This window comes from Hippoglossus stenolepis, chromosome 19 (assembly GCF_022539355.2).
Source record: "Hippoglossus stenolepis isolate QCI-W04-F060 chromosome 19, HSTE1.2, whole genome shotgun sequence".
NCBI classification, from domain to species: Eukaryota; Metazoa; Chordata; class Actinopteri; order Pleuronectiformes; family Pleuronectidae; genus Hippoglossus; species Hippoglossus stenolepis.
Window position 1 is genome coordinate 15,608,921 of NC_061501.1, and position 14,084 is coordinate 15,623,004.

A 14,084-nucleotide genomic window follows, 5' to 3' on the forward strand; every position below is an offset into this window, starting at 1 on the left:
CTGAGAGAAACTGATAATCAGGTCACACAACCTCAATGAAATAAAGCATTTTATTTTGAAAAGGTCCAGGACGAGCACTCTGTACAATCATCGCGAGGATTTGTTCCGGTATCGCGATATCCGGCGGCGACAGCGTGACATCGCGAGACTTGCATCCTGTGGGCCTCTTGAAGAAGGTGTGCTTCATGGCGGTGACGGAGTCTGCGGTAATTAAATTCCTCGATAAAGAGACAATTTAGCCGTGTTCCGTCCACGGGTGGATGAGGTGTAAGTAGCACGCGAGGTCTGGTGCAGCCGCGCCGCGAGAAATACGCAGGAAATAGACAGTCAATTTTAGCGGGAGAAAACGGCGACTTCCCGCGCCATTGTAGTGAATGCCGAGCTAGCTTGCTAACAATAACGATAGCGCGGTTGGTAAGCGAATCCGAGACCAGGCCTTGCTAATGTTGTGCTTTTGTTCTAATCATGCTTTTCGATTTATTATGCTGTAATAAAGTCAAATCTTAGTTAATGTCCGATATTAGCTCAACACCTGTCCGGCTAATGTTAGCCAAAGTCCGTTGTTGCTACTTGTCCTAGCTAGCCTGTTAGGTTAGCATCCATGCGTCTCAAGCTAACGTCCGCTGATTAGAGTACAAGGGAAAACAGGCTAGCTGTTTGTACGTTGCTCTGTAATACAACAATAATTGCAAGCTGCCTGATTTATATATATTTGTTAGTCTGAAGGCATTTTTTATTTCCCCTAGAAGTTGTTGAATTGTTAAAGCTTCCCCATCAGTCATCTTCCCCTTGGGGGCTGTCCTGCCTCAGTCTGGTGGACCCAGCCATTAGCGGGTTGCGTAGGTAAGGAGTTCGTCCGGTCCGACCTGGTCTGAATCCGGGTGTATGTCCTCTTTATGCCATCATATTCAATTATTACCTGTGCTGTGTGAGCTTATGTGACTTATGATTGCAATGCAGGATCAGTTTTTTTTGTTAATTGGATTAAATGTTGCTGTGGATGTTCATGCAGCCAGATGTTGGCGCTGCAGACCAAGTTTCTCAGTTTTTGTGCGAATTGCCGTTTTCTGATTTGCAGGGAGGTGAAGCTCTGACGATGGAGAATGGACAGGGCACAGGCTCCAAGCTTGGCCTGCCGCCTCTCACTCCAGAGCAGCAGGAGGCACTTCAGAGGGTAGGACACCCTTCACATGCAGTATCTGTATCAATGTACCCATAGTGGTGATGGGAATATCATATTAAGGATCACTTATGTTGTGGCTTATCACTTTTCTGCTATAACCTTGTTTCTCCTGCAAAATTGCACATTTTTTTGCACATATATCCATCCAGGTTTCTAGTTTTGACGCACGTAGGCACATAACATAGACCTCAGACAGAAAGAATGAAGCCATAATTACTAAATACATATAATCACAACCTGTAGAAGTCTAAATTGGTTGTTTCCTTTTGAAAATGAGTGAGGCCCCATTGTTGGAAGAAAGATCTGCTCAGATGTCTGATGAGGTTTTTCTCAAATTAATTACTTCTCCTTTTTCAGGCAAAGAAGTATGCCATGGAACAAAGCATTAAGAGTGTGTTGGTGAAGCAGACCATTGCCCATCAGCAACAACAGCTCACCAACTTGCAGGTGAGATGTGTGGAAAGTTTTGGGGTCACTGCTAAAAGGGGGGGGGGATTGTATTGGGTGTGTTGCCTGGAAGTTTTGAGTATCTTAGCCCTTTTATATTTAATAATAATAATTCAGACACCTGTTGTCTCGGAAGTATGTTTTGATTTAGCTGCCTTTGGAAGTCTTACTCCCCCATGCTCTGAAACACAAATCTCATGTATAGAACGTGTACCCGTTGCTTTTGCCTTTGCTCTTTTTCAGATGGTGAAGATCGTCATGAAAGAATTGGATTTCGTGTTAATTGCTTTGCATTTTTAAAGGGGACCTGTTTATATTTATTGCTTGTGGTGATTAATAATTCAGATAGGGGAGACAACTCTCCAAACTGTATGTTATTTAGATGGAGGGTCTGAATATCATCTTAGCCTAACCTCTTTTGCTTATCTAGCAAAACAATGACCTTTTGAAAAAGCAAAGCTAGGGGATACCTAACCTACTTTTCAGCACTTTTTTCGTCTTTACTGTCTTTCAGATGGCAGCAGTGACAATGGGCTTTGGAGATCCTCTCTCACCTTTACAATCGGTCAATAGCATATTACATTTTTTTTTCTGTGCGCATTCCCAATGGAAAAGGACTGTTACCCTTCTTTTACTCGTTGCTTCTGCAACAATCCCTGCCTTTTATCTAACCAAAGAATGCATATTTTGTAAGAAACATGGTTTTCTCACTGCTAATAAGAGACTATGTCCGTAATTCAGTGTGAGATGAATGACTGTTAGTCAATGAAGCACTTGTTTAAGTTGCATTGGGATAATCTTCATTAGTGTTTTTGAGAAGAAGATAGCCAAGATGGCGGGTCCTCTCTACGGAGGCCGCCATGTTTTTTTGTTTTTTTTACAGTAGTCCAAACTGGACAATCTAAACACCTTTTGAGTTTTTATGACAACTAAAGACTACCAGAGGTTCTCTTTCATGTTAAGAAGGGGAGGGTGAGGTGCTGGGTATTCAGCTGCAACAGGCAACTTCCTCTCTAGATGTCACTAAATTCTACACACTGAACCTTTAAAGGGATTTTAGAGGATTTAAATAAAGGGTTTATAAATGTGAGAAAAGTCGAGTCTCTTTCAAAAATATGCATTTGCTCCATTTATTAAAAAAAAGCTCTTGGCATGGGATGAAAGAGGGATAGCAATCCCTTTAATGGAGCAAAATGAGAACTGCAGGAACAGGGATCTTATTGGCCATCTCAAAGTCAAGTTTTTATCTGTTAATGAACAAGTAAACTTTTCACTATGTCCTGAATAAGGCACATGTAATATTTTGTTGGTGATGGAAAGAAATGAACAGAAGCAGACCGTAAAACACAGCAACTTCTGGTGGTTAAACCATCGCGCCCCCTTAGACTTGAGAAGAAAGTGTGAAATGCTTTCATCAAGACTTTGTATGGATTTCGATTGAACTCCATTACTTTTGTTACCTTACTTGCATCCCTGGACTACAGGTTAGTTAACTGAAGCAAAATATTTGTGAGGGCTGTGCATGTCAATCACTTCGGTGTGTTTTCCTCCATATGCCTGTTCAGTAGTAACAGAACAGAGGCCAGATTATAATTACAAGTGGTGACAGCAGTATTTTATAACTGTTATACATGTTAGTTTTCTTTCCATTGATTACAGTATCGGCTTATTACCCTATTTACCTGTCCAGACCCCCTAACTTGAATTGGCCTCTAACAATGTTTGGGAAAAGCAAGCACAGTAGAAAATGCACATTTATTATTAGCGGTTGTGTTAGTCTTTCTTTTACTCTCTAATGCTTATCGTGTGATGTTTTTCCTGGTTGGCAGGTGGCAGCTCAGAGGCAACGTGCTCTAGCCATCATGTGCCGGGTGTATGTGGGCTCCATATACTATGAGCTTGGTGAAGACACCATCAGACAGGCCTTTGCCCCTTTCGGTCCAATCAAGAGCATTGACATGTCTTGGGATTCTGTTACAATGAAACACAAGGTCAGTATCATACAAATTCTTCTGCTTCGCTTTAATTTTAATGCTAAAAATTAGTAATAGACCTCGTTTTTTTCTGACGTTCTGTTTTTCTTTTCGTTTGACTGTACAGGGCTTTGCCTTTGTGGAGTATGATGTGCCAGAAGCTGCTCAGCTGGCTCTGGAGCAGATGAACTCAGTCATGTTGGGGGGGCGAAACATTAAGGTTAGTTGTCTGGAGATGTTGGGATCTCTCCAATTCTTAGTATACCATGAATCAAAGGAACCACAAGTAATATCTCAAGTTCTATAACTGTTCCTTTTTTGATGTAGTTTGATTGAAACAGGAGTTTTGGATTCCCTCCTGCCATTTGGAATGCTGAGTCAATTAGTAAATTAACTACATTTGTGATTCTTAAATGACCTGTGTGTTACTAATTTTTCTCTTCTTGCGTGTCTGTGTCTGTTGATTTCCAGGTGCGTGTGTATGTCTGGGTGTATGCTTAGTGTATTGTCTGCTCGTGTTGTGTGTTTCCATGATGTCATCAAGGCTGTTTTAGTGACCAAGTTGCAGTACGATGCCCAGCGGTCCATGGCATCGCTCCGTGTCCATGGTGTGCTGATGATGGGCTGCGCCTGTTTGGTGTTGCTTGGCCGCCCCATCTGTAGTACAGATCCCAGTCGCACATATATGCTCGTGTTACATAGGGAACTCAGTTCTGTGGTTAAAGTGAGGTGTCAGAATGCATAGTTGTAGCATAAGGCATTTATTGCGTTCCCCTTTCGGTGTTGCCACCAGCTCAGCTAGTCACGCTGTGTAAATCTGGTGTTTTGAAGCTGTACTTTTTAAATGATGCAGTTATTTTTTTGGAATAATATTTGAAATTCGGTTTAAAATGTATTAATTGTCACGATTGAGTGCCAACAGTTTATTTAGTGAACATAACTTTAAGTGACAGTTAGGTGATTGAAATCATGTCAAATTTTGGTGCTCAACTGACAAAAATTTGAAACAAATTCTCTCAAAAAGTGCAAATAATTGTTGTCCATAGTTTATTGTTTTAATCAGGTTTTATCTCAAAGCTTTATGAATTAGGAACTTTATTATAATTTATTTAGTTTTATTCCCTTTATTTTTTAGATGGGTTATTGGAGTGTTTTGTACGTGGTGGCCTGGTGGCGAATTATGAGGCTAGACATAGATTTCAGATCACTATCTGAACCATTTAATCAGGTTGTAGTGAAGTAATGGACATGCACAACAGCAATACCAGAGGATAATTGACAGGTCAGCTTTTTGTCATGATTATAGATGAAGAGTGGCTTTGACTGAACTCGGTGGCTGCCGAAACTTAGCTCTGCAGGGATATACAGTTTGCGATAGTGCGTTCTCGGTTGGTACTAGAAACTCCACACTCAATAGCCCTGCTGGTATGATCTGTGCTATAGGTTGGGCGGCCAAGTAACATCGGTCAGGCGCAACCCATCATTGACCAGCTGGCAGAGGAGGCGCGCGCCTTTAACCGGATCTACGTGGCATCTGTCCACCCTGACCTGTCGGATGATGACATCAAGAGTGTGTTTGAGGCCTTCGGGAGGATAAAGTCTTGCACGTTAGCCAGAGACCCCACAACAGGGCGACACCGAGGCTTTGGCTTCATTGGTGAGCTGGGGACCCTCATTCGCTCGTGCTCTAGCGTTGCTGTTGCTCTGCTACTAACTACTGTTTTTATTATCTTGCAGAGTATGAAAAGCCTCAATCAGCCCTGGACGCCGTGTCTTCTATGAACCTCTTTGACCTGGGGGGTCAGTATCTACGGGTGGGCAAAGCAGTGACGCCGCCCATACCCCTACTGACCCCCACAACCCCTGGTGGTCTGCCACCTGCTGCAGCTGTGGCTGCAGCGGCAGCCACTGCTAAGATAACGGCCCAGGCAAGTATGAATCCCTTCCAAAGGGATTTAATGGCCTTCCAGGTAAATATAACCCAGATTTAGCTAGAATTGACACCAAAAAGCACAGATAACATGGGCATAAAACTTTTAATTGACGTGACTGGGAGAAGGCCAGTTTTGTTGAAAATAGTAGATGCCCTGACAGAGTGTCAATTTAACTGCCCTCAAATGTAAGGCATTGTGGGTGCAATCTTTCATAAATTCCAGTTTAATGTGAAACTAACAGAATCTGTACACATATTTATTAAGTTGTTTGTATAGTATACATAGTATCTTGACATTAGTGATCAATGCTCCTCCCATTCACTGATCAGGTGTGTGAGCTAAGAGTCTTCTCTCTTAGCTAGCACCTTTACCGTTATTTATCAGTGTGAAGAGTCGATGACTTACCAGAGGATTGTGTTATGATTGAACATATTTTGACTTGCTAAGAATAATCGGTGATTGTTTCTTAAATCTGTAATTCTGAAATACTGTTTGTGATTCTCACTAAGAGGCCAGGTTGAGCTCACTCTGTGCCATGCTTTGTGATCGTTGACTGTGCTGCCTTGTGCTGTGTTCTGTGTGTTTCCCTTACCTAATGTCTTCGGCCCCCCTCTCTCAAGGAGGCTGTAGCCGGGGCATCAGTCTTGGGGGCGTTAGCTGCGCCCCAGCTTCTCGGTCAGCAAATGGGAATACCGCAGGCTGTTATGGCTGCCCAGGCACCAGGTGTCATTACAGGTGGGTATAAAGATGAGTGAGGGAGCTTTTCATCAAAGCAGGAGCTTAATTCATCTTAACGAACCGCTTTAAACACAATGCGCCTTTCTGTTTTTTTTCCACAGCCTGATTTGTTTTACATTGGATAATGCTTCTGTTTAGTATTTGTTATTTTTCCAAATAAATTTACCGGTCACAAACATCAATCTTTTCGTGATCCTCTCCCGTTATCCTCCATCATTTCTTTTGAATTTTCCAGTTTCTCATCATATCCAACAATTTGGGTTATTTAGCAAAATTTGGGTTCAAAGCTTCATCAGTCAAAACCCTCAATGATTTTGTCATTGTCATGTTTAACACTTATCGTTTATTCATTATTGGTATTACTTAACCATGCTTATTTCTTCTGTTTTGAGCGTGTTTTTTTTAAAGAGTGTTTGGACAGTTGACTGCACGTCTGTCTTCTACCAACAGGTGTGACACCAGTGCGTCCTCCCATACCAGTGCTTCCCCAGGTTGGTCTTGTGAACCCCGTGCTTGCATCGCCACCAGTCCTGTCTAATCAAGCCGGTGGCTCCAGCCTACAGGCGAAGAAGGAGGAGAAAGAGGAGCAGCTTCAAGATGGAACCGGACAGGAAATGTTGAGTGACCAAGAGCACATGAGCATCTCAGGCAGTAGTGCCAGACATATGGTGATGCAGAAACTTCTTAGGAAATCAGAGGTGAGATTCAGCATGGAAGGGAGTAAAAAAATTATAATTTTAAGACTTTTATTTACTCCTTTTAATGATCAAACTCATTTGTGTTTGTTTGTTTGTTTCCTCCAGTCTACGGTGATGGTGCTTCGAAATATGGTCGGACCAGAGGACATCGACGACGACCTGGAGGGGGAAGTGACGGAAGAGTGCGGCAAGTTTGGCTCCGTCAACCGAGTCATCATTTACCAGGAGAAGCAAGGAGAAGAGGAGGATGCAGATATTATTGTCAAAATCTTTGTAGAGTTTTCCATGGCCTCAGAGATGAACAAAGCCATCCAGGCCCTAAATGACCGCTGGTTCGGTGGTCGCAAAGTTGTGGCAGAGGTGTACGACCAAGACCGTTTCAACAGCAGTGACCTGTCTGCATAAAATGGTTAACCAGCCCCTATACCTGTCGCCCAAACTCATGTCAGCCTATGTCATTGCAGCTAGAGATGCGGGCCTCTGAACCCTGTAATTATTTTTATTTTATTTTTTAATATTGCTGTTGATATTAATGTTTACCGCCTCATCGAGGGGGGATTCATTCAAAATACTCCTGTGTCACATTATGCTTTGTGATCTGTGAATGCTCCTTTTTGGTGCAAGTTTAAATTTTGTTATCATCCAGTATTGTAAAACGTTATTATTTTTTTTTTTCCTGCTTTAGTTACTTTTTATTTTCTTTCATGATTATGCCAGGACTAGTAAACACTTTTTCTTTCTATGATTAAAAGGTTATTGTTTGTCCACAAAAAAGTGTGATGCATTTTATTATTAATGGTTGTGAATGAAGAATCACTTCCAGTGTTCTGCTTGTAGAACTTAGCAAAGGATAGTTAAGGAAGTTACTAGTTGCTAAGTAATTAAGTCAGAAATGTTTAAAGCAGCTTCTTAGTTGTACATGGAACTGAGAAACTTGCCAAACAACTTAAAGCAGAGGTTCTAAATTTGTTCCTGAACCAAGGACCATTTAATGGATTGAAAATATTCTGGGACCCCCCTGATTTGACATGGCCTGATATTTTATGTCATTAACTTAAGCGACAGGACCAAGATAATTGTCTTAAAAAGATATCAGATGCATTAAAATATTATCCGTAAGTTTACACAGACTACCAATATGTCAAACTCTAATGGATGACTGGAAACTTCTCACGGATCGGAGAACCACTACCTTACAGTTTAACTGAACAGTTATTTTGTTTATTGGTCACGTTCAACAATGTAAAATAATATGACTATAGTAGTTTTATTGATCACTTCTTATACTGCAATTTGAAACTAGCATCACTGCAGCAGATTCATTAAATTAGTTAATTCTGTCTGCCTGTGCAATACAGACTTGTACTAACCAAATGGTGAGTAGGGGGAGAATATATTAAAAAACATAAATTGCTAAACATGTCATCAAGCACAGAAGCATCTGTTACAGCAATTAAAAGTTGGTTTTATTCACTTTAATACTCCAGGACACTATTGGATAATATACTATGTCTAAAGGCACATGATCATCCAGCTAGTGTTGTAGTTGCCTGTGCAGTCACCACATGAATGGAGCATGGAGGAAAATGGTTTTAAGTTTATAATAAAGTTTTCAGTCATTATAGGAACACTGAGATTAGTTAGATATTCTCATGTTTGCGTGATGACCGCGACCCGCCGCTGGATGGAGCTCCGCAGCCGCGTGTGGCCCTGTGCCGCACGGGCGCAAAGCGGCGGGGCTCCGGCTCAACCCTCGCCCAGCCCCCCACACGCCAAACCGGCCTGCCTCGGCTCAACAAGGTGGGGGGTGTCGGAGCGCGGCTGTTGCTGAAGCCCCTGTTCTCGCTCGCTGGCATTTTTGTACCACCCGTCGCCCAGGAAAGAGCAGCCACCGGGCGGGTTTCCCTCGCGTCTTTTTGAGGGGGGGATGTTGACACCGACGCACACCGGCTGAAGAAGGTGGTTTTCCGTAGCATTTCGTGACACAGCCCTTAGCCGGAGGTAGCTAAGCACAAAGGCGTTCATCCAGCCGCCAGCCGAGGTTAGCTAACGGGAGCTAGCTTGCTAACAACACAGCCGGTGAGGACGTCCCCTGCGCAGCCGTACCGCGGGTTAATCTCCGCCGACTCGCGCTCGCGGTGTTTTGGGCGATATCCGTGTTAGCATTCAGCCCGTCGCCACTCATGAGCGGGACACCGGGAGCTGCGTGTGTGCGTAGCGGGCTCGGCTGCGTGTTTTTCCCAGCTAGCGACGACGGAGCTTCGGTCCAGCACCATCCAGGGACGGCGGCGGTAGCAGGAACGCGCTAACGCTGCTTCCAGTGCGAACGAGCCCGTGGACGAAGCGAGGCGACGCGGTAAGCCCAACTAGGAGGGGGATCCTCGGTTCCGTGTGTACAGGGTTAGTCGTTCCCGGAGGTGGATGCCGCTGACAGCACTCGGGACGCGGCGGGGCTGACGCTGCGGGACATCGCTGACCGATCGAAGGGGATTAATTTCGCGTCTCTATAAGTGGATTTCGGCCTCTTCCTCTTCAGGGGAGAACACCGTGATTTGACATTGAGTGAGCCCCAACAACCCACCCGCTGTCCCCGCGACCTTCCCACCCCCCCATCCGATGCGGAGATCTCAGTAGCACCGGCGACCCAATCCCCCCCCCCACACGGCGGCCGGACATGCTGAAGTGTATCCCCCTGTGGCGCTGCAACCGCCACGTCGAGTCGGTGGACAAGCGGCACTGCAACTTGCAGACGGTCCCCGATGAGGTGTTCCGCTACAGCCGCAGCTTGGAAGAGCTCCTGCTCGATGCCAACCAGCTCAAGGAGCTACCAAAGGTACGCAGGGTCCAGGCTGTCAACACACTGAAGCCTAAACCACCACACACGTGCACAAAGTTTCATTCACATGTGTTGAGCAGAAGAGGCCAGGCGACATAAGCTGCAGAAAAGCCTGCAGGATATGACCTGCTCGGGTACTTTGCATCACAGGTACACTCCTTCCTGGCTTTCTTGGGAGATTGGTGTTGTCACTGGGCTGCAGTGAAGTGTTTTGTTTTGTAGAGACCACTCAGGGGTCTCAGAAGAGTTGAGCTTGAGTCGTGATGATTGGGGAGAAGCTCTGCGAGCAGTTAACGCTTCACATATTTTGCAGGAATGCATGGACAAGTATTTGCTAGAACACTTGAGTGAAGGGGAAAATCAAGGGTGGGGGGTTGTTGATCAATCATGAGCCCAGAGGATAAACAGCTGACACACACACACACCATGTTGCCTGTAGTAAGGGCATCAGTTGCCAGTTGGGTTGGATGCAGCGTAGGAAGGCATGCGTGGAATGAGCTTCAATGCAGTCCCCACCCACACTCCCACTATTTAAAACATGTCAAAAGTTCTCTGCATGGTCTAAGAGTTTATTCTAAGAGGGAATAAGATTTGCTGTCCGTCTGTTTGCTTCAGAGCGGCACTTAACTATTTCCTCTCCTACTAATCTTTAGCATTTTGCATTATCAAGACGAGGCACTGGCTGTGATTGTGATGGAACAGGGACTTTCTATGAATAGCCAGCCGGCGGTAGTAGAGTGGTCAGTAGTAAACATTGTTGGTCTCTCACATTTCATGGCTTTAGGTCAGTGGTGAAAGGGACAAGTGGCACATTCACTAATTAAGATTGTTAACTTGTCAATGTCGACAGAGGCTGAAGTGGTGACACGGGGCTGCCTGTTGCCTCCTGGGAATCCTAAACAATAGAGCTTTTTTTGTTTGTCTTTTTGGCAGTAGATTCATACTTATTCAAGAAACCACTTTTGACTTTTCATTTTCATTGTCTTGGTGAACACGCCTCATATTCAGAACACAAAATAGACTGTAATCACAAATGCCAAACAAGTCTGGACACTGAAGAGTCACCCAGAAAGGTGCGCTTTTCGAAACAATTCATTTCCTGTAAGCTGTTAGATAAATATATTTAAGATCAGCCCTCCTTGTGTTAGTTAGATAAAGGCAGCTTTTTGCATAACTACCCCCAGGACACAAATTTGGCTGTGGGGTTTTGGCACAGATGGACACAGCAGCCCATAAAGACACACATTCAGTAGTTGATCAGTATTTAACCTGTTTTCCATCCCGTTCATGGGTTGGGGATGTTTCTTGGCGATAAAACGAAGGCCTACTTTGCCTGATGAGGCTTCTCTGCAGACAGTGCACGTTCCCACCTCTGAGTTCATACCTGTGAGACATCCACAGTGTACCTGCAATACTAAATGACAGGCTGTGCACAAGCTCTTTGGTGCAGACAGCCAACTAAGCAGCCCTGCCTCTTGGTGTGTCGCCGGATTCACCCAGGAGACACAAATGCATGGTGACAGAATGTCTCGTGTGGTCGCCGTGAATACATAGCGTGCAGACATAAAGCATACGGGCCCTCTCTGGTCCTGAGGAGTCAGCGGGGCTTCGGCTGGGGAGCAGTGTGAGAGGTCAGGCCTGTACACAGCTAGGAACAAAACCACTGACTGTATGATGATGGTATTACCATAATGAGCAGAGAAGCGGGTGAGGGTCTGAACGCCTTTTGCAGTTGCGTGCCCCTTTCTTGTCAGTGTGCATTCAGGTCAGAGATGAGTCTGTGGACTTTACTTGTCAATCTTTGGCTGTTTTTAGACGTCAGACTAACATCTCGGTTCATCCCGTGCACCCGTGAATGAGCCCGACTTTCATGCAAAGCAAACTAGTCTGCACAATGTCGGCTCGATTATTGGCTGACCCAGGGGACACAGTCTGATGCATGCACACCCGTCTAACAGGATTACTTTCAGTCAGGTGAATTTGGGTGCACTTACATTTTGAAATCATTGAAATACGCAATACCATAATGGATGGAGCCATTAAATTGGCAAGCTGGAAACTCTTTAAAGTGATAATGACCAATAAGGCGTGATGTGTAGCTGTAATTAGTGTGTCACTGCTGTGGGTGTGTGGTCTCGATCCTACTGGTTGGGGTTTAAGATAGTGAACAGATGGAGATTTAGACGTCCTGACAGTTTCTTAACTTTGTTGTGACTCACCCCCACCCCACTGCCCACCAATCTCAGATTACGCTCTTTGTGGTAATTATGTCTCCATTCGTCACATCAAGAACATTTAATGTTTAACAAAAAAAGAAACTTTATTCTTGTTTTTGTGGGACATTCTGGGGTCGAGGCAGTGATTTTCTTTTATTAAATGGACCTGAAGCATTTATATTGTGACATATCTGTATGAAATGACTGTATGGAACCTGTTGAGGGGGCAGCTGGTCGGGAATTCCCCTCATGCCCTCACATCTTTAGCTCTTAATGCTGCATTGCGGCTCTTTTTTCTCATTGGCCAAAAACTAATCTCAGGTTGCCCTTATGGGGTCTCTTGTGTTAATTAGTGCGTTGTTTTGTGTGTTTACAGCTAGTTTAACCATCAAGGAGCCACGATGATGACACTTAAGCAGCAATGGAGAAAACACAGATTTATTTATATGTGGCATTGATACTTATAGATTATGTTTCTGTCAATTATTATTCACAAGCTGCTTGAAATAATCTCGTTAAATTTGTATTCAACAATATATGTTGGCGGGTGCTAGTTCTGTGTTTAAGCAGCAAAGTTTGCAATAAAGTGATGTGAATTTCTCTTTTGCTACTTTGGAAAACTAGCCCTGCTTCAAAGATCATGTTGAGGAACAGGGAATTAAATTTTTAGCCATTCTCCAGTCCCATGACAGGTTACAAAGAAGTCCATTCACCAGTCTGATCGCCTCCCTCATATCCAGTGTCATGGCTCTTCCTGTCCTGCCTCTGACGAAGCTTACATTAAGTATATCATGACCCAAATGATCATTTTCTGAGATTCGTTGTAGGTCAGTTGCACCTGCTTAAAGGCACAAGGTGGGCCCTTTCTCTGGAGTCAACACTGGACTGCAGGTGCATCAGCTCTTACACATTCACAGAACCACGTTTATCTATTTGTTCTTATTGGCTTTTCCATAGTTGAAAAGGGGAACAGATATTCCAATGGGTGTGTCCCTGCCAGACTTTGCGAAACAGGTTTTATGTTGCTCCCAGTAGTATTACCTAATATGAACTACTAGGTGCAGTTGATATGTTACACTACGGATTTCCAGTCTCAACACTTGTCAGATCTAGAAATGTCAGAACCGTAGCAGCAAATATTGGGCCTACGAAGGACACGTGTCATGGCTAACAGTGGATACACGACTGATTTCAGGTTATATTCTTAATTGAACAGCGTCGTAAGTGAACGTCAGGTTTAGACTAAATAGGAAAAATCCTATGTTTACATACTTTGCACTCTGATTGCTGTGGAAGTATATGTGCATGATAAATAGGAGGGATGACTATGCAGTTTTTGTAATCCTCAGCTGTCACCAGTGTCCTCTCTGTGTGTGCTAACAGATCTGTGGCTAAAGGGCAGATTAGGGCTTCACCCGGCCGTGAAAACACCCCTCAGCACCACAGTTTTGACACGCACCCCCCCCTGCGTACAGGCCAGTGCGTTTCACTGAACGCCTCCTCTGGGATCTGCTTTTTCTGCCATTTGGTTTTCTTTTCGAGCACATAAACGCACTGATAACAATCTGAGCCCTTTTCTCTGGAGTCCCTCGTGTACGTTCTGCTTCGGGTCAAGTAAAACCAAAAGTAGGCCCCGTCACTCAGCTGTGCTAAATGTGATTTGGTCCACCATTGTTTACCCAAGTCTGAATAGTGCAGTGTTTTGTTTTGTGTCTTTGTTTCTTAAATCTTTATCTTGAAGAAGAAAATAGCATTGTCACATTTGAGCATGAAGAGCTGCTCCACCTATCCTCTGTATAATTGCTAATTATGGTGTCAGAAAAATGCAGCCTGGGCTTGAAACCTGAAGTATGGTGCGCAATGAACAAAGATTGCTTTAATAATATATGACACATACACTCCCTACTGTATCCTCACTGTGTCCTGTCGAGTTCGGCCTTGTGTCTTCCCTCCCTCAGTTTCCAGTGAACTCTACAGGGGAGCCCTGGTTTGTCTCTCCCCAGCGAGCAGCTGAACCAGGCTAGGACCTAAGATAAATTACACCTGCCACCGACCTCGC

At 44.2% G+C, this 14,084-nt stretch overlaps 2 protein-coding genes across 11 annotated transcripts in view; both read left to right on the forward strand.

Annotated features, from left to right (window-relative positions):
* Positions 1-93: 93 nt before the first annotated feature.
* On the forward strand, positions 94-7,747 carry puf60b (poly-U binding splicing factor b). 5 transcript variants are annotated; one of them, XM_035142355.1, is made up of 12 exons: positions 117-206; positions 747-843; positions 1,079-1,174; positions 1,541-1,630; positions 2,145-2,195; positions 3,460-3,621; positions 3,731-3,823; positions 5,047-5,260; positions 5,341-5,573; positions 6,158-6,272; positions 6,726-6,973; positions 7,079-7,747. In XM_035142355.1, the coding sequence occupies exons 3-12, from the start codon at positions 1,097-1,099 to the stop codon at positions 7,376-7,378; spliced, it is 1,584 nt and encodes a 527-aa protein (XP_034998246.1). In that variant the 5' UTR covers positions 117-206; positions 747-843; positions 1,079-1,096; the 3' UTR covers positions 7,379-7,747. The 5 variants fall into 5 exon arrangements, with proteins under 5 accessions (XP_034998245.1, XP_034998249.1, XP_034998246.1 ...); XM_035142356.1 differs by having other exon boundaries at positions 122-206; positions 750-843; XM_035142357.1 differs by lacking the exon at positions 117-206 and adding an exon at positions 249-267 and having other exon boundaries at positions 750-843.
* A 969-nt stretch (positions 7,748-8,716) lies between these two features.
* Positions 8,717-14,084, forward strand: part of scrib (scribble planar cell polarity protein) — a 57,455-nt gene continuing 52,087 nt past the window's right edge. For 3 of the 6 annotated variants that reach the window (XM_035142346.2, XM_047344637.1, XM_035142350.2), the window contains exon 1: positions 8,718-9,806. In XM_035142346.2, the coding sequence (XP_034998237.2) occupies positions 9,648-9,806 (159 nt within the window). In that variant the 5' untranslated portion in view covers positions 8,718-9,647. Of the gene's footprint in view, positions 9,807-14,084 lie in introns of all 6 variants that reach the window. The other 3 variants (XM_035142345.2, XM_035142348.2, XM_035142353.2) reach the window with 2 other exon arrangements.

Bases quoted from the DNA above. Each gene is read 5' to 3' on its own strand.
- puf60b (XM_035142354.1), top strand. From the start codon at position 186: ATGGCGGTGACGGAGTCTGCG. The intron at 2,196-3,459 runs GTCAATAGCATA...CCTGGTTGGCAG, and splicing joins CTCTCTCACCTTTACAATCG to GTGGCAGCTCAGAGGCAACG. The intron at 6,273-6,725 runs GTGGGTATAAAG...TTCTACCAACAG, and splicing joins GGCACCAGGTGTCATTACAG to GTGTGACACCAGTGCGTCCT.